We start from the raw sequence: 18132 nt of genomic DNA, 5'->3' as shown, positions 1-18132 counted from the left end.
CTCGTCGGCCTCGTCCCTCATCGTCGTCGTCGTCGTCGTCGTCGTCATCGTCATCGTAGATGGAATTTATTGAGAGGGGAGAACCGAGAAGGTCGTCCTTCCCGTCGCAAAAGAGAAACCCGGCCTATTATGTTAAAAGTCAACGTTGACGCGCATTCCGCAATCTCGATATCGCCAATTTCGCTTTCCTCTTTTACGTACATATTTAGTTGGAATAAAAAATTGAATAAAAAATGTACGCGATCCCCCACGTATAAAATATTTGTCGCTCGCCGCTCGCAAACATCTACTTTTGCATGACGAGAATTACTCTCACGTTTATGTCTTATTATAAAGCGTTTCTATTTGAAAAGACAAATCTAACTTTAAATGAATAATAATTTTCTTAACGTGTATATTACACGTTAAGTATCGTTAAGCGTTATTTCTAACCTCAGTACAATGGAAACGTGAATTACCTCTTTTCTCACCAATTATAAGTCACGTGTGCTTTAACCGCGAGTCTCTGCCAATAACTTGCGATCTAGACAAAATCTAAATGTAACAATTTCCTCGTCGGAGCAGCTTTTATTCTCTTCCGCACGATTCATCGTCGATTTCAGAAGTCATATCGCGCGCGGGAATCTTGCCGAACGACTTGTTGAGAACGCGCTGATCGAGTTACTCGCCCAAAGATTTCATTCGACGTTTACGCACAAAATCAACGACCACGAGTTTCCCGCGGATCGGATTTTCGCAAATTCGCACTCTATCAATTAAACGAGTGGTATTATTACTGTCAATCGTTTAAACGTAACTCTCGTTTTCCGCAAACTTGTGGACTGTACATCACTCCCATCACTCGATGTACAACAGAGTGGCTGCCGGCAGACTTGCGCCGCAGAAGCCGAGCCGAGCCGAGCCGAGCTGAGCCGCGTCGCGCGCGTCCGCACGTCGGGCATAAACACGAGATTTACTACTGGCGCGTTCGACTCGAGCGACCGTGTCCGACTTTGGCTTCACTTTGCTCATTACCTTGGCACCCGTCCAAACCGGCACGAAAGGTAGGCATATCTCTGATAAAATCTTAAAATTTTGATAATTTATGTTAAAACAGACAATTTACTTGAAAGAGAGAGAGAGAGAGAGAGAGAGAGAGACATCTCCCGCTTTAATCGATGCTTTTTCTAATCTCCAATCTCTATCGCGACGTCTAAAAAGGGGGATAGAAAGATGGCGCGTTAATAATTTTGATGTGCATTTTCAATTTATATTTTCCTACTGTACTATTTCACATTTTTATGATATTTTAACAGATGCTCGTCTTAACATAGGTCCAAATAAAATAATAATTACACCGTAACGCGCCAAAGCGCGCGTAAATTCCATCTTAATATTTCTATCTGCTTCTTTTTCTAAAGAATACTTTACGTAATTTGTAGGGTAGCGATGAAAATTATAAGATTAGAGATACATATATACGTGTATAAATAGCTTACACATATTTTACTTAAAATTACTTGGGCCGATATTCATAGTCATAAATCATTTTCAATCTTCGATTGAAAAAAAAAAGATGAATAAAAGTATGAATAAATCTGTAATTAATTATACTTTGAAAGATTAAAAATTATTCAGGACTATAAATATCGAAATTTAATGTCTTACCTACATTATCTTAAATCAGGATAAGGTCGAAGAGTGTGTGATAAACTGTTTCGAAGAAATACTAAAAAGGAAAAATTTATTGTATATAAACCAAGTTGTAATTATATATATCTTTTGATTAATTTTACTAAGTATTATCATAAAGACGTGTCCTAGGAATGCTATTATATATTTGCTATGGCCACTATTACATATTTTCGTATTGGGTATGATACAAAGATTGCCAGACAACAATCCTCGTCATCTTGTATGTGTGGCTTTTTTGTAGAAAGATGGAAAAGTTATCCTGTTCGAAAGAATGCCGTTTCAACATTTTTATATAATATTTATCGCATACTTACGCATGATTCTTATATCGTGCGTTATATCATCCATCGTATAATTGCTATCGAAAATGAGAATGTCTATCGCGTCTTGATTTTAACTCGATCGGCGAACAAATCACGCTATATATCATCGAATAAAAAGTATCAATAAATTTATCATTATATTTAAAAACTAAAAATCTATAGGTTATACAAATTAAAACATATAAATGTTAAATGCATCAGAATCATATATGTACGTCTGGAAAGTCTTCCTTATCACTTCTCGTAAAAGAGCACCGTGCACGACGTTTGTAGATACACAGCGAAAAATGAACTTTAGGCCGATTTGTCATTCGTTTGAAAAAAAAGCTGGCAACATACGCATCGATGATTAGATTTCTATTACAATCTTTTCGCATTTAATAAAATAGATTATCGAGCGTTATCACAATTATCATAAATTTCAATCATGAATAGTCAATCGACACAATCTAAACGAGTTTAATGAGATTTAAAAGATAAAAACGTACTGTTGCCTAAAAACGTATTGTTTTATTCAATTAGTAATTGAATGAGTCACGTTATTAACTGCTCGATATTTATAATCATTCATCTGGTATCTGTGATTTGCGTTTTATCATTCTATGAGAAAATTTTGTAGCAACCACGTTAACGAACTTGTAGTTCCCCCCCAAAAAAATGCATAAAACAATCCGTTCGATCTCTACTCGACCGTGACCGACTTGGCCAAGTTTCTCGGACAATCGATGTTGCAACCACGCAAAACCGCGATATGAAAAGACAATAATTGCATAGGAATAACGGTGAGAATTCCTTGCAGACAATCAACAGTTTTGGGTATCTCGAGAGCTCTATCGGCAAAAGCCTTCGTTTCTTCGTCTCCTTCCTCACAGATAACAATGGGCTTACCGTCTCGCGCGGTAACTTGCTGAAGTGCATTCATGCATTTCTGCGAAATAAATTATCAAACTAACAATAAGACGTGTATATACGTGTATATATGTATAGCGCACACATGCTTCCATATCTTTCTTTTAAATTCGCACGTCCCGTATTAATTCAATTCATTAAACAAATATTCTTAAGCAAATTGAAATATTCGAGTGATATTTAAGCTCGGCTATTTAAATTTGCTTAATTAAACTTACCACGTACACTGGATCTCTCATTACAATCATAATTACTGGCATAGAATCGTCCACGAGAGCTAATGGACCATGTTTCAATTCACCAGCCATAATTCCCTCGCTGTGCATGTACGTCAATTCTTTGACTTTCTGCAAATATTAATCGGAGTAGCGTTAATAGTGCGCAAAGAGACTCGTCAGACTCGCTCTTCCTCGCTTTGCAAACTTACGAGTGCACCTTCCATGCATGTAGCGAAATTATATCCGCGACCCATGATCAATAGCGACTTGTGTTGAAACAAAGATTTGGCCAACTCCTTAACCTTATTGTCGAGCTTCAATACTTCGCGAATGAGATTATCGAGATTTTTTAAACCTTGGATAATCTGAAAAATATATAAGAAAAGATTTTGTTTCATTAAATTTTGTTGAAAGAAAGAAAGAAAGAAAGAAAAAAGAAAATATGTTAAACAGTAAAAGTGAACATACTTGTAAGCGTCTCGCACGAAGAGAGATTCTGTCCTCGCTCATTACCAGGGCAAACATGACGAGAGATATGAATTGCGAGGTGTAAGCCTTAGTACTCGCTACACCGATCTCGGGACCAGCGTTGATGTGTACCCCGCAATGAGATTCGCGACAGATACTACTACCGACCGTGTTGGTTATACCGACGATAAGAGCTCCGCGACTTTTGCAATAACGTAGTGCCATTAGCGTATCAGCTGTCTCACCTATCGAGTGCAATAATTTTTTTAACGTGAAGAATTAAAGAATTTTCTTATCCGCTTCTGCGTTGTCAAATCTGCGATGTCAATGTCGTCGAGTCTTACCCGATTGAGAGATAAAGAAGCAGACGTCATCTCTAAAGACTGGCGTATTACGATCCAAAAAGTCGGATGCGAGTTCAACCATCACTGGCAATTCCGTCAGTTCCTCGAGAAGCTGTCGCGTAGCTACGGCAGAATGGTAGCTCGTGCCGCAACCGATTAACATGAGACGTCTGCATCGTTTGATCTCGGGAATGTAATCCTGAAACGATATTACAAGTTCTTTCTTTTACCGCCGAAATACTTGCGCCGAATACTAAAATCATTTAGTAGGCAAGACAATTACTTTAATTCCGCCTAGGGTGACCGAGTTGTCTTGAAAATTCAAGCGTCCCCTCATGGTGTTCACCACCGACTCCGGCTGCTCGAAAATCTCTTTCTGCATAAAATAGTCGTAATTACCCTTCATGATCTGCTGAATCTCCATCTTGAGTGTCGTGATCTCGCGAGCATGAGGATCGTCCATGCAACGACGAAGACGATGAATACTTAGCGCGCCTTCTTTAACGGCCGCCACGTCGTCGTCCTATCGACAATTCGACACGAGTCAACTCGATGAAAAAAATCTTATGCGAAAAATCTTATAACGCCTGTCAATGCAATTCGCACCTCTAAGAATATCACGCGATTCGTGTGCTCGATTATAGCGCTCGCATCGGAAGCAAAGAAATATTCGACCTCCTTATCCTCGAGAGGCTGAAACTCGGATGTGCTCTCGCTACGCGGTATCACCGGAAGTTCTGGATTTCTGCCATGCGGACGATGATCTGCGCAGAGATTCAACCGTTGTTCTACTTTTACCAAAAACAAATATTTCACAAATTTATTTTCCAAATAATATATTATATAGGTATTATATATCTTTTGCAACTTGTTTTTTTTTTGCAAGATTTCAGAGGGAGAGTATTGTACAACGGAATAAGAAGAATAATTGTGTTATACAGAACTCTTGGTTTTATTTAAAAGCTTCTCGGGGCAATAACAATAAAGCAAACGTATTAATAGAGCCCACAGTACTAACGATATTATTACTATCTAATATCACATAATATCACACGAGAGATTTTTCTATATGTATATTATACATACAAAATTTATTATTACGAGCTTAGTACTTGTTCATTTTGCACCGATGTTAGTGATAAAATAAAATTAAAATACGTACGATACGTAAAATATTTAATATAAAAATGGTTAATTATTAATTTTGCTCAATTATTGTTACAGTTACACTAAATTTACATTACAGAGTTTGCGTTTTCTCATTATTACCTCCCCTACACTAAATTATCATACCAGAAGCGAGAAATCATGTCAACTTTTTTTCTTGCGTTTCATCGAAATAAATTTGTTTTTTCACATGCCATCACGCATGTTCGATAGTACGCGCGGAGAGACAAGATATAACTCATCGAAAACTCTTTTTTTTTTATTCATAAATTAATAACTGTGTGTACGAGTTCATGTAACAGAATATCAGCTTTTGTTAGTAAGAGATTTTTGATAATCTGAAAAAATGTAATTTATTTCGTCATGTGAGGCAAGAAAAAATTTCACATTATTTCTCTTTTTTTTTTTTATCATAAATCGACTTGGCTCTGCAGAAGAGTGTGAGAAAATAAGAGTATCAAGTTATTTATTTGTTTTCTTCTAAGCCCCACACACCAGACGCAACATATAATGTCATATAATGTAATGAGGACGTATGATGAATACAAACAGCAAAAATAGCGACCACTGTATACTTAATTTAAACATTCACATCTCGTAATCTCGAATATTAATATCCAAATATGTTAATGCGTAGCTCATTGCGAGACAACGTGACGACAACACCGTGACGATAAAACGAACAGAAATATAATGCCGATACTGTGACGTGATCGATAATGATAACAACGATCAGCAACATTTAAAATGGAATACATACCCTTGTGAAATAGACATAGTATAGCGATGATTATTCGTAGTAGCGAGTGGAAATTAAATATATATCCCGAGAGAGAATGTTATATATTCCTCTATACTAGTCGAACTTTGGATAGACAGAAACTGTTATAGGCGGAAAGCGGGGAGGTAATTTGTAAATTATATAATAGGAATAGGTCACGGTATACGTACGGGAAGCGTAGCACGATACCGTCCAACATCCATCCATCCGTCTATATCCGTAAAAGTCGGAAAGATGGCTAAGCGCTTGTAGTTAAGAAAGACCGATTAGATTTATTTACAACGAGCAAATTACAACCGATTCACCGAGGTAATTAATCGGGCATAGAGAACAAGCGGAAAGAAGTTTAAATTTGACGTAAAAGTATTACCTTGAGACGGTGCTTCACCTTCTGCACAGATTGGGACGCGGGAAGGAGGAAAACGAGAAAGAAAACAAAAACGATTAGCGCACAAATAATGCCACAACGGTAACAGCATAATGATCGATATAAATCGGCAAACATAAATTCAATGGATTGAACGAGTATTGTCTGCAGCACATAGAGTGGGTATCAAGCGCATCAACAATTAAGAAACTGATATGTTGAATTAAAAAAAAAAATATCGTTCTTTACTCATTTTTTCCAATATTTTTTGTAAAAATTATTTTCATAAGAAAATTATTTTAGATTTTTTTTCTTTGCCTAAACAACTATTTATATAGAAATTATTTTAGAAATACACAACAATGTGTTTCACGTTAATGTTAAACATTTTATTTTATTATACGTGAAACAATTTCAACTTTTTATATTATACATTTTTTTACAAACTTTCCCGAGAAGCTGTTATCGTGAGAAACATACGCATACTGAAAAAGCCGCGAATTTTTGTAAAATCTAAAATGTGTATGTTACCGTTTTCATTACTTTCAAAGCTAACGCTTCTGTTAATGGATTATCCGTTAATCCTTTTTTCTTTTTTTTTAGATTTTTACATATAACAATTAAATGGGATTCATCGCAGTTTATTACAGCATTAGTACTCATCGAGCTGTACAAGCATAATGCTGTAATCTTCAACATACTTAATCGTAACCGTAATTTAGAATATTTATTTATTTCTATTACTTTTAAATAGATACGTACCAAATATCTTATTTTTAGTACCAAAACTTGCGCTCCTACAAAGCCGCTTGAAAAAAATAAGTGTTTACACCCACTAATGTCGTAATTAGCGTCTGTCGTTTTGTGGAAAAAAAATTATACAAAGTTTCGTTTCGTAAGCAGATTTGCGTTATAAGATGATTCATTTAGAATCATTACGGAACATAAATATGCCAATTAGCGAGAGCGAATGAGAGCATGTGTTACTGTGTTAAAGCGAAAAAACGAATGTTGGATAAGAGACTGAGAACGCGAGCTCGGATGGTTCGGATTGCCGGCGAGTGTCGGCAATAAGTTTCCATAAAAGACAATTTTGACGTAAACATTGTAAGAAATATCAATTTAGGCATTCCTCAACCACTGGATCTTGCGATAGTGATAGAATAGCGCATGCTCGACAATAATTGCAATGATAATCGAATGAATCAAGCGATATGCACACGAAAAACATTTCGATTTAGCACATATAAATATTGTGATATAGAGTCATTTTTGGTTTTTTAAACGCTCTCGTTACAGCGAGAGATCCGATCCAGTGCCGAGAATGAAAATTGAAATAAATTTAGTATAATAGAGTATATACCTTTATTTATTGCGCATTGAAGATCATCTGATGGCGTGAAAAGTTGTAGAACATAACCGCAAGGTGTTCATGCAAAAGAAACACTTATGTAATAATCCACATTATACTCGTAAAGAGAGCTTACATGCAATGCAACTTGCCTTGTAGAGAAACAGGCAACAAGTATTTGAACGATCATGCATCTATTCGAATTCAAACAATTAATTCTCTAACAATTACAATACTAATGGATAAAATGATAAAAAGAAACGAAATAAATAACGCAAGCATAAAAATAGATATCTTTTTTAAATTTTGTTTAATTATATTTAATAATTTAATAATATAAAGACGACTAACTCGCGAAACACTAATGTTGACAAAAATTTTTTAATATATGATTCTATAATACTATATAATCGCGCAGCGATGTTTCTCTCTCTCTCTCTCTCTCTCTCTCTCTCTCTCTCTTTCTGATAAACATTATCTCAAAAACATTACGCAAATGTTAATGCTGATATGATACTTTTGATCAATTACAGTATATCAAAGTACAAGGTGTGTGTATGCATGTACGGTATATGGTGTGTGTGTGTGTGTGTGTGTGTGTGTGTGTGTGTCTACACAACATAAATAATGAAGTTAGATGTATATTTAGTCGCACGAGCATTTATTTTATATCGAATGATTTGTGATTCGGATTAATGGAAAAAGCACATGCTTAGTTAGTAGTCAGTTATAAGTATTAGTCGCCTTTCTCTCAAATGTGGAATTGTGTCGACACACAATCGACGTTACAGATAGGTTACTTGGGTAGGTAAGAAGAAAGATTCTAGAGCAATACGATATAAATGCCTTCGTGCATCGCTGCCAATTAATTATCGCGTAGGGAGATACGTACCTACTAATACTTTTTACCTCTCGAGATGTTGAAATACTCGAATTATATTAATAAATAACTAGACGATATATAATATGTGTTGACTGTATCCGCGACCATTACGGTTTTGATACTCGATGTCAACTTGACAACCCCTTAATTTCTCGAACCGCGATATTCAAACTTACCTTTTCCGTAGAGAATAGGCACGTGATCGGTAGCCAATCTCGTTTTCGTCTTGATACCAACGAGAAGCGGCGAGCCTCGCCTCGTAGCTACGCACTCGCCCGGGAAATACTTGCTTTTGAAACATAGCGCGAAGGCTCCTTCCTAAAATAATTTTAGAATTTTCCCATTATCTTGAATTTATTATTTTCAAGTTTTTCATTAAAAACTGTGGAGTAATTATAAAATCATCCTTGAATTGGACATAATATGTATTCCATTTTCTTGGGAAGAAGCTGGGAAGTGGCTTTTATCTGTACGGAGAAAGAATTGTGATTCAAATTGCTTACCAATTGCTGAACAACCTGCTCGACGAGTTCACGGAACGAATAGGCGGGATGCTGTACCCAGAGATGGTGAATCAATTTGGCGATAACTTCGGTATCGGTATCACTTTCGAACACGTATCCTCTTTGCTGCAGCAGAGTTTTCACTTCCTTATAATTCGTCACGATACCTGCATTCAGATCGTTCGTAAAAAATGGAAAGGAATACATAGGTATTTGACAACCGGATGCATTCGTATATATTTATACGTAATTTTACGAGCATTACCATTATGAACAACGACAAAGGCGTGTTCGCCATCGGAACGCTGAGGATGGGCATTTACCTCCGATGGAACACCGTGGGTCGCCCATCGAGTGTGAGCGATACCGACGTGATATTGAGTTTCCGACTCGAAGTCGAGATTGGTGCCTGCGAATAAACATGGCTGATTTTACGACAGCTCTTTCTCGAACCACAGACAGAAGATTCGTCTATTTCTTTTTGCGCGACACGACGACAAGAGCCATCGCGCGCCCCAAGTGGTCCCGCAAGTTTGAAAACTTGAGCCGATACTTACGACAAAATATCTCCTCCTCGAGAGCCTTGACCTTCCCCTGCTTCTTAATAATCGCAATGTCCTTGCCATCCGCACTGTCGAGAGCAACGCCTGCGAAAGGACACCGCCGCGTTAAGGAATTCTTATCAACCAATACCATGTGTTGCCTCTTTCATTTATTCGTAGAAAAACTCTCTTTCTCTCTTTTCCTTTCTCTTCTTCTTCAAACCGTCGAATCGCGAATCAAAACGAAAAACAAAGAAGAATCAAGAGTGGTCAAATTGAATCTAATTTGAATGGCCAACAACTATCTTTTTAGCACGATGAATATTCTACAACTTACACGACACTATAAATAGACATGTGTAAAAGTTTCGTTTTCACACTAATTTGAATCGATAAAATATAATAATTATTATCAGGTTGAATTTTAATATACAGATAAAAAAAATTTCCATGTAAATTTCCATGAAGATATAATATTGATTATATGATAAAAAGTTATTATTTGATTTCTTTTCATTATGATACTTGTAATTTATTATTTTTCTCAAGTATTCTGCATTTTTTTAATATACGACATAATCTCTATCAAAATGAATCATTTTTTCATTGCCGCTTTATTTTTGTTTATGAAGTAACACTTTCGTATACAAACGTACAGGAATTGCAAGAGAGAAAAGAAATTTCGAGATAAAAAATATTGACTTACCTGCAGAATCATATCCACGATATTCTAATCTCTTTAGACCAACAACCAACAGTTCCAAAATCTCCTTTCTACTCTTCGGTGTCAAATAGTTTAGATAAGCAAAAATTCCTGTAGATTCAAAGGCATAATTACCATTAGAACGGCACGAGCGATAAAACACAACTGTATTAAATTATCATTGACAAATATTACATTTATTTTTTATTAGCGATAATATAATCATTTATTATTAATCGATAATCTTCATGCATTGCACATTTTATATTTTGTACTCTATTAGACGACCACGTAAGCGCGGTTTGTGTAATCAATGTGATTAGATATAACTCTATAGATATAACAAACTTTATTTAAAATTTATAATATAATTTCTTTCTTTTTCAATTCAACTATCACTCTGTCACTTTCTCCTTTTACCCCCCCCCCCTCTCTCTCTCTCTCTCTCTCTCTCTCTTGCCCTCGACACATAGTATTGTATAATTTTTCTGCATCTTTGCACGGTCCAATTGCTGCACACAACTTTAATCTATTACTATGTACATTAACTGCTATATATATATATATATATATATATTTTTATAAATTTCTCTTTTTCTACTAACTCTCGTGAGAGTGCGACCTTCGAAATCGAAAAACAATGATCGATGAAATTAAAAGAGATTAAGATCGGTATTCATAATCGATTCTTATATATTTAAAATTGTCTCGAGTAGATTGATTAGATTGTCTCTTGAAATGTCATTAACATTAAGATGTAATCACCATACTAGCATCTATAAACATTATTTAATATTGTTATAACACATAGCGACACGGTGCATGGCAACCAGAGTCAGGTTGCCATGCCCCGAAATTAAAAGTACTTGTCAAGCACTTTCGTAACCCCGAAAAGCACTAGGCAAACCCGAAAACCGGAAAACCTAACGATGGCCTAAAACGTGCTGCGATAGCGCTGACAAGTACTTTTAATTCCGATATAATTTTGAAATAAAATTCAACTATGAATAAATACCAACCTTAAGACTCATCACCTAAAATGACTTTGCTTTTATTTTTCTTATATTTATTCTTGTAGAATTCATTTTAAAATAAATTCGTTTCTATACGGCTTCAGAGTACATTAATTTAACTAAAGAAAACCAAAGATATTCATAGCAGGCGACAACAGATCATCTCTTAATTTCATTGGATCGCTGCACCGCCTTCTCTCGATCTCGAAGGTCGTATTTGTAAGAGAACGCGGAAAGTAAAAAAATTCAATTTATCTGCGGACACAAAAAGATTATTCTGAAATACCACGGTGAAACTTTTTGTTCAGTTCTTTCTTATTAACACGATAATCCGAGAACAGAAAGATACTGAAAAAAAAAGAACGAACCAATATATATATAGTTTGATACTTGAAGAATGAAAATTCAAAAATGCAGGATTCTCAGTTTCTTTTCTTTCTTTAATATAAAAAGGCACTCTTATTATATATATATATATATATATATATATATATATATATATATATATACAACTTTAATATAAATAACATTAAAATCTTTCGATATTAATAGCATATAATATTACAATTATACGTAAAAATTGTAATATGCAAAGATAGTTTGGTTATTAAAAATATGAATAATTGTAATCGGAACAATTTAGATCAAGACAAAAGCAGAGTTATTCAAATGAATAAGTTTAGTGAAAAGAGATAAAACGTTAAATGTTGATCGGTGATGAGACGTTACAAAAATGCAAAAAATGCAAAAGTTAATGCCTGTGAACCTTAGCGAAGAACAGGGAAGACTGGAGGTTCCGAATGGCCTAATGATGAGAGAGAACAGGTAATTCGAGATATAGGCGCGCCGGTGAAAGGGAAAGTTTATGTACATGAGAGATTCAGACATCGGATCACGGTTATCGCCACGTTATCGTGGAGCAGCCGTGTTTGTCAGTATTTTATCCTAAACTAGAAAAGTTCTCGAATACGAATCGTGAATTAGAAATAAAAACTAACTTAACGTTTGCTGCTATTTTAATAAAATCAAATAATATCTAGCAAAATATTTGCATAATCCTATCTGAAAAAGTACCTAGCAAATTACCTACAGATTGAATAAAAACTTTTAAAAATGTATTGACCAGGAATTTAATATTTATTAACAATGATATATTAATTTGAACGAGTAGTGCTATTGTTACACTAGACACAGGTCTGATATCTGATACCATTCGATCGATGTACTGGAGCAATGCGTAGTTTTCTAATGTTAATCAAATGGAATTATATACGTTGAGTGCAATCGGGCACAATGAAATATAATAAATATTGTTATTAAACATAATTACTGAATAATAATACAGTTTGTTTCTTTCATTGCATGTAAATCGAGTTTGTAACATTTATCGTAAAATAAATCATCTATAACGTTATTACATTGTAGTCGTAATACAAAAAAGTTGTATTTCAAAAAAAGTTTAGATAATAATTTAAACTTGTGTAAATATAAATAATAAATATAATAGAAATTGACGCACACATAAAGAATACGAAACTTGTATTTCTATATAAGTTTACTGATTCACGACTATGAAATGATTGAATGAACTAAACACGATATCTGCAACAAACACTTTTATACTAGGAAGATCTAATATTTATTTTGGACGCATCCGATTGTCCCACTTTTACTTTGGAAAGTTTCCCGAGTATTTTTATAACTCATCCTCCTCTCCGAATAGGCGTAATTTTGCTGATTGCAATATTCGACAGCAATATATGACAAATTCTATATTACTTTATTGTATTTGTTTGTTTATTGAAGAGTTATCATCTTTTAAGATCATAATTAAGACAAAATTATCGATACGACAGAAGATATCTGCGCAAACATCGATATGTATTATAATATGATTATGAGCGAACATTAAAATTGTTATCTTCGGCGTAAAAGTGATATAAATATCATTAATGTAAAAGCAAGACGAAAAATAAGACCGAAAGTAATATTAATAATTAGCTCTTATCGACGGTTATACTTTTTTTTTACAACTTTATTAATCTCAGCGATAAGAATTACTTTTCGCCAAGTCAATAACAGAAACAGAAATTGTCCATGTGAAAGCTTTAGACGTTATCTCCTGAAAAATCTACCGTTTGTCTACCTATCACTCGTTGTAAAACTCCATCGTTATGAAAGAAAAGATTCACAAGTCCCGTACTTGTATCAAGATACTCTAACAATGTAAGTATATTGAACGATAAGAGCTTTTTCATCATAATTGTGATGCGAATATCCAGGACGATCGAAAGAATCGCAAGAATCGCAAGAATTTATTAACAATTTCCCTTCCACGTTCGCGGAAATCAGTTGTAAAAGCGATTCGATGTCGCGAATGATAAATGACCTAGCGATAAAGAAGCTCTTATCGAGCAATACGACAGTATTTCGAAATTGCCGGATATGCCGCTTTCCTGAAAGCTGAAAGGCGCAATATCCGAGAGACCTTTTATTATCATGATGCTCAAGGATTAACTACATTGATTGTATATAGATAATCTTACGACAAGGATGCTCTTGTACAAGATTCTTATCAAGACGGTATTCTTTCCGAGTAATTCTATTGGAGGAATAATCCTTCCACATTGCATTGTCAATAAAATGCATTTTTTCTACGGCTCACTATATCGTATCTTGGGCAAAGAAGCGATACAAGTAGTACATTATTTTAACACAAAATCTAACTGTTTCCATGACAATTTGCAATTGTAATGGTTTTAAGCATCGATAAAAAATATTTGGTTTTGAACTGATGATCGAAATATACTTGAGCAGAAAATTCGAATATTTAAAATTAGGCATTAAGAATCGATAGAGGAGAAATTTCAAAATACCCTTTCGAGACATTCGCTAGTAATAAGAACGAGAAGTAATAATAAATCGTCTAACACGAGAAACATCGAAACTTGATTGCAAAGGCAATTGAAATGTAACCGACCGATTTGCGTGAACGAGAGAGAGTGCGGTTGAACGACCAGGCAGTGGATAATCGCGATAGCATCATCTAATACAACAACCAACGAACTTGGCCTTCCAACCTACTAACCACGATTTTCTTGGTATAAGCCTCGCAGCAATCACACGACAAACTTGATTGACGAGCAAATATTACGCATGTTGCTTAAAATTTTTTCTTTCTTTCTTTCTTTCTTTCTTTTTCTATGGACATCTGTCTCTGCTGAAGCTAAAGCACAGTTCATTTCCTTTCCTTACTCCTTTAATTATACCTTGAGATTACCTCCACAAGCAAAATTCAGCGCAGTCCGCGTTTATAAAATATGTAAAATAATAAAATAATATTAAGCAAACAAATATTGATAAATTTGTAAAAGTTTATTAGTAAATTTATATAATTACATAAAAATATCTCGTGCATATTAGAGTAAAGTACTAAATATAAGAGTGGCGCGCAGTATTATTATACCATGCGAGTTGAAAGTGCAACCTATAATGATCTAAATGTTGTAGTACTTGAAATACTTTCCAATTGAATATCTTGTAATAAAATTTATTCATAGCAATTGAATCTGGCGAAGCGAACCAAGTGGTGCCTGGTGCCTGGTGCCGGGTGCCGGGTGACGGGTGCCAGGGAGATCGAGGAGAAAGGAGCCACGTACTCGTGGATCTAAATGTCATATGTAACTGTCCTACGCTATGTTGCAGCCTAACCCTCTCGCCTCAGGTTCGCGCACCACGAAAAAGAGACTTTCACTCGACTGCGCCAAGGCAGTTGGTGCAGGTCGGTATGTCTCGTCGCTTCGTTTCAAATTTGAAATTACGTATCACCCACGTACCAATCGTTATATGGCTGTAGCACAAGAGCAGTTGCGGCGTGTAAAAACGTGCTCGAATCATTCTCCCCTATCCAAAGTGTTGAAGATTCGCGCGGAAACAGTCAAATAATGGATGGACTTTTTTATGCTTCAATTATACCGATTATACGAGCACCTGGAATCGAAATTCCAAGCTCGAAAGCTCAAACACTCCAGCCTTGAGAAATTGATCGCCCGAGTGTTTCACGATTCATAACTCGTAACAGCAGAAGATTCAAGATTTACAAAATAATTAGAATAATCTTTAAAAAGCGATAATTCTTTGAAAAACGAAATAATATAAAAATTACTTAATATAAAAATTAAAGTGTAAAAATGTAATTGTAGTTTGTAGCACAAACGCTTTCGTCAACTCGTTGTCTCAGTTTTCCTCCGGGGAAGAGGAGGACGCGAACCAACATGACTGTTGCTCGTAAGAGCGTAAATGGAGATTTACATCTATCGAGTTGTCTGGTAAATACCGAAATGCAATCTATGTGTAGGTAGACGTTCGAGAAAGACGTATCTCGTACATTCCGCGAAAAAAATCAACGGCATGCGTAACGTACGTTCCTGCAAGAGAGCATACAAACGCATCGTCGACCGACGACGTGGCATCGATGGCAATGGTGGCGTTCTCACTCGAGCAGCCTCAAGAGAGCAGCCTCTCTTCGTCATTCGATTCCTCGGGTAGGAGGATTGCTCCCTTAATTGCTTTCTACCCGAGGAATTTTATAATTATACGTCCGTTATTTACTTTTATTTAAATTTCAAAAATTTAGTGAATATCTATTATTACGCTGGTAAAATTCGTAACGTTCCTTCAACATGAGCGACTTGCCCAATTTCTTACGTAATTTCCTAATGACTTTTCACTTGGTCGTGGCCGCCTTTCAAAAATATTACACCATCTGATGTCTAAAACGATTGGGCCGAAACCACGAATAAAAGTAAACATAACACGGAATTGCTCCGAAACGAAAACTATCGCGAGAACATCATCAAATCCCCCTACTTTCATGAGCGATATTATCGAAATGGTTTATAAAACAGATATTTTGCAATAAATTAGCGATATGTCACGTTATGCCATTATCAAATATAAAAATATTATAATGAATTGTTTTATAAAAATTATAACGAAATTTTTACATCAAAGATGACAGAATGATAGATTTTTTTATATGTACGTGCGTCTTGCGTATTTCCATTAATAATCAATGACAATTTGTCTAAAATTAAAACACATATCAATCGATGACGAGCCCTCTTGATAGATATACATATATGTTTCCGGCATCGAATATTATCATTATTGTAGCATTTTCTCTTATCGTTTTACAAGAAGAGGACAATACATTTATCGCGCGGATTAGAACAGAAAAAAAAGAGGAAAAGCGCCGATAATTGACCGACAGCGATCAGTTTTATCGCGAGTACTGCATATTCATCTATCATTGGTGATATCGGAGAATGAAGAATCATTTTCATATTCGAAGCCAATAGAAACGATTAATAAAATTTATTTATTCCCTATAAATAATATATGTATTTGAACACTCGGGAGACTTTGTTATTCGAATCAATAAAATATAAATATAAATATAATTAAAGAAAAGAGTATAAAAACTCAAATACGTGAGTCAAAGATGAAATCAGTATTATAAAATACAAGTTACTTTTGTCAAAACGTTTCCATTTACGATAGCAAAATTATAAGCAAGATTTATGACATTGAGGTTATGACGTGCTAAAATCAATAGCAATTCGTAAAAGAAGACAAAAAAAATTTCGTTAATGATAATTTAATTATTTTCAACAAAGTTTCAAAAAATGTTTTCTTGAATTAAATAAACCTGGAAAGGTGAATCTTTCTTTTCATATTTAACTTGGTTCGTTAGTATCTCGTTACGTCAATTAGACAATTCGACGATTGCATACCGGCCTGTAGAAAGCAAAGTGTCTCCGAGCAGTGTTCCGCGTCTGGGCGTAATCTCGCCGCTTAATTTCATGTGGTCGTTAGTCCCTAGTGCGATAGTCAAATTCGACGCGATAACGACACTTGCGCGTGACCTGACAAAATCTACGAGTGCATAACGTCACGCGCGTAACAAGTGAATCGAATTCGTTAGCAATCGACCGCGTCAAGCCGGCCGCGGCATGGCGGGGCGCGGCGGGGCGCGGCAGGCGCGGCGCGGCGCGGCGCGGCGCGGCGGAGAAAGCGGCACGACACGATGCTTAAAATTCGCTAGATGTACTTACCGCACATATTATCAAGGTTGCTCGCCCACCACGTATGTAGAGACCACGCGAACAGAAGGCAAACGGAAAGAGACGGAGAGACAGATGGTGAAAAATTGATAGACGAGTATCGATAGGTAGGAGCGGAATGTCACTCTCGTTGAGTAGACAGATATATACCCGCGATATACGTGCAATACGCGCTATCCCAAGACACTGTCTGAACCGTGCAACGGCGTGTCCACGGTTCTTATGACGTACCAATGCGCGCGCGCGCGCGACGTACACGTGTGTGAAAGTAGCCACGAGCTGTCAGTGTTGTACGGTTACGACGTATATAACGTTGGAGTTGAACGTAGGCAGCGCGAGTCATCGGAGTAGCCAGCAGCTTTCCGTAGCTTTCGTCGACGTGACCGAACCAACCGAGTCGCTGTCGATGCAGTTTATCGATCGATTCGATACCGTTTACCGATCACAGTTACACGGGAGGGAAAGCGAACACGCACGAGTGCGATGCGGCAACATTCGCGAATGTCACGATCGTTAATCGACCGTATCATACTTTCGCTGCGCTCAGCACTCGTACTCGTCGCGAAATGCGAATCTATACACTGACACTTGCTGACACTCGGTCATCATGGTCATCACTGTATTGTATTCGTGCGCGAAACCTAGAGCGCGCTACTTGACGGAAACAGATGAGGTAGACTACTATACTCTACGATTAATCGGTAAACTGATCTTCGAGACATTCGAGAGGTTGAAATTAATTGAAATTAATTGAAATCAGA

The 18132-nt window shown here is 36.0% G+C and overlaps 1 protein-coding gene across 14 annotated transcripts; it reads right to left on the bottom strand.

The window, feature by feature from the left end:
- Nucleotides 1–1227: 1227 nt before the first annotated feature.
- On the bottom strand, nt 1228–17938 carry LOC105195514 (glutamine--fructose-6-phosphate aminotransferase [isomerizing] 2). 14 transcript variants are annotated; one of them, XM_039449718.1, is made up of 16 exons: nt 17363–17938; nt 10237–10344; nt 9546–9635; nt 9254–9397; nt 8989–9155; nt 8662–8803; nt 7615–7641; nt 6255–6275; nt 6055–6129; nt 4543–4700; nt 4220–4459; nt 3937–4135; nt 3593–3837; nt 3334–3489; nt 3125–3253; nt 1228–2925 (listed from the first exon to the last, which is right to left on the bottom strand). In XM_039449718.1, exons 1-16 carry the CDS (start codon nt 17367–17369, stop codon nt 2680–2682), a joined length of 2154 nt encoding a protein of 717 aa, XP_039305652.1. In that variant the 5' UTR covers nt 17370–17938; the 3' UTR covers nt 1228–2679. The 14 variants fall into 14 exon arrangements, with proteins under 14 accessions (XP_039305652.1, XP_039305653.1, XP_039305654.1 ...); XM_039449719.1 differs by lacking the exon at nt 6055–6129 and having other exon boundaries at nt 2680–2925; nt 4543–4727; XM_039449720.1 differs by lacking the exon at nt 6055–6129 and having other exon boundaries at nt 2680–2925; nt 4543–4724.
- Nucleotides 17939–18132: the final 194 nt, after the last annotated feature.

This window comes from Solenopsis invicta, chromosome 5 (assembly GCF_016802725.1).
Source record: "Solenopsis invicta isolate M01_SB chromosome 5, UNIL_Sinv_3.0, whole genome shotgun sequence".
Classification (NCBI taxonomy): domain Eukaryota; kingdom Metazoa; phylum Arthropoda; class Insecta; order Hymenoptera; family Formicidae; genus Solenopsis; species Solenopsis invicta.
Note: the sequence above shows the minus strand (reverse complement) of the source record. Positions and strands in the feature narration are given on the sequence as shown.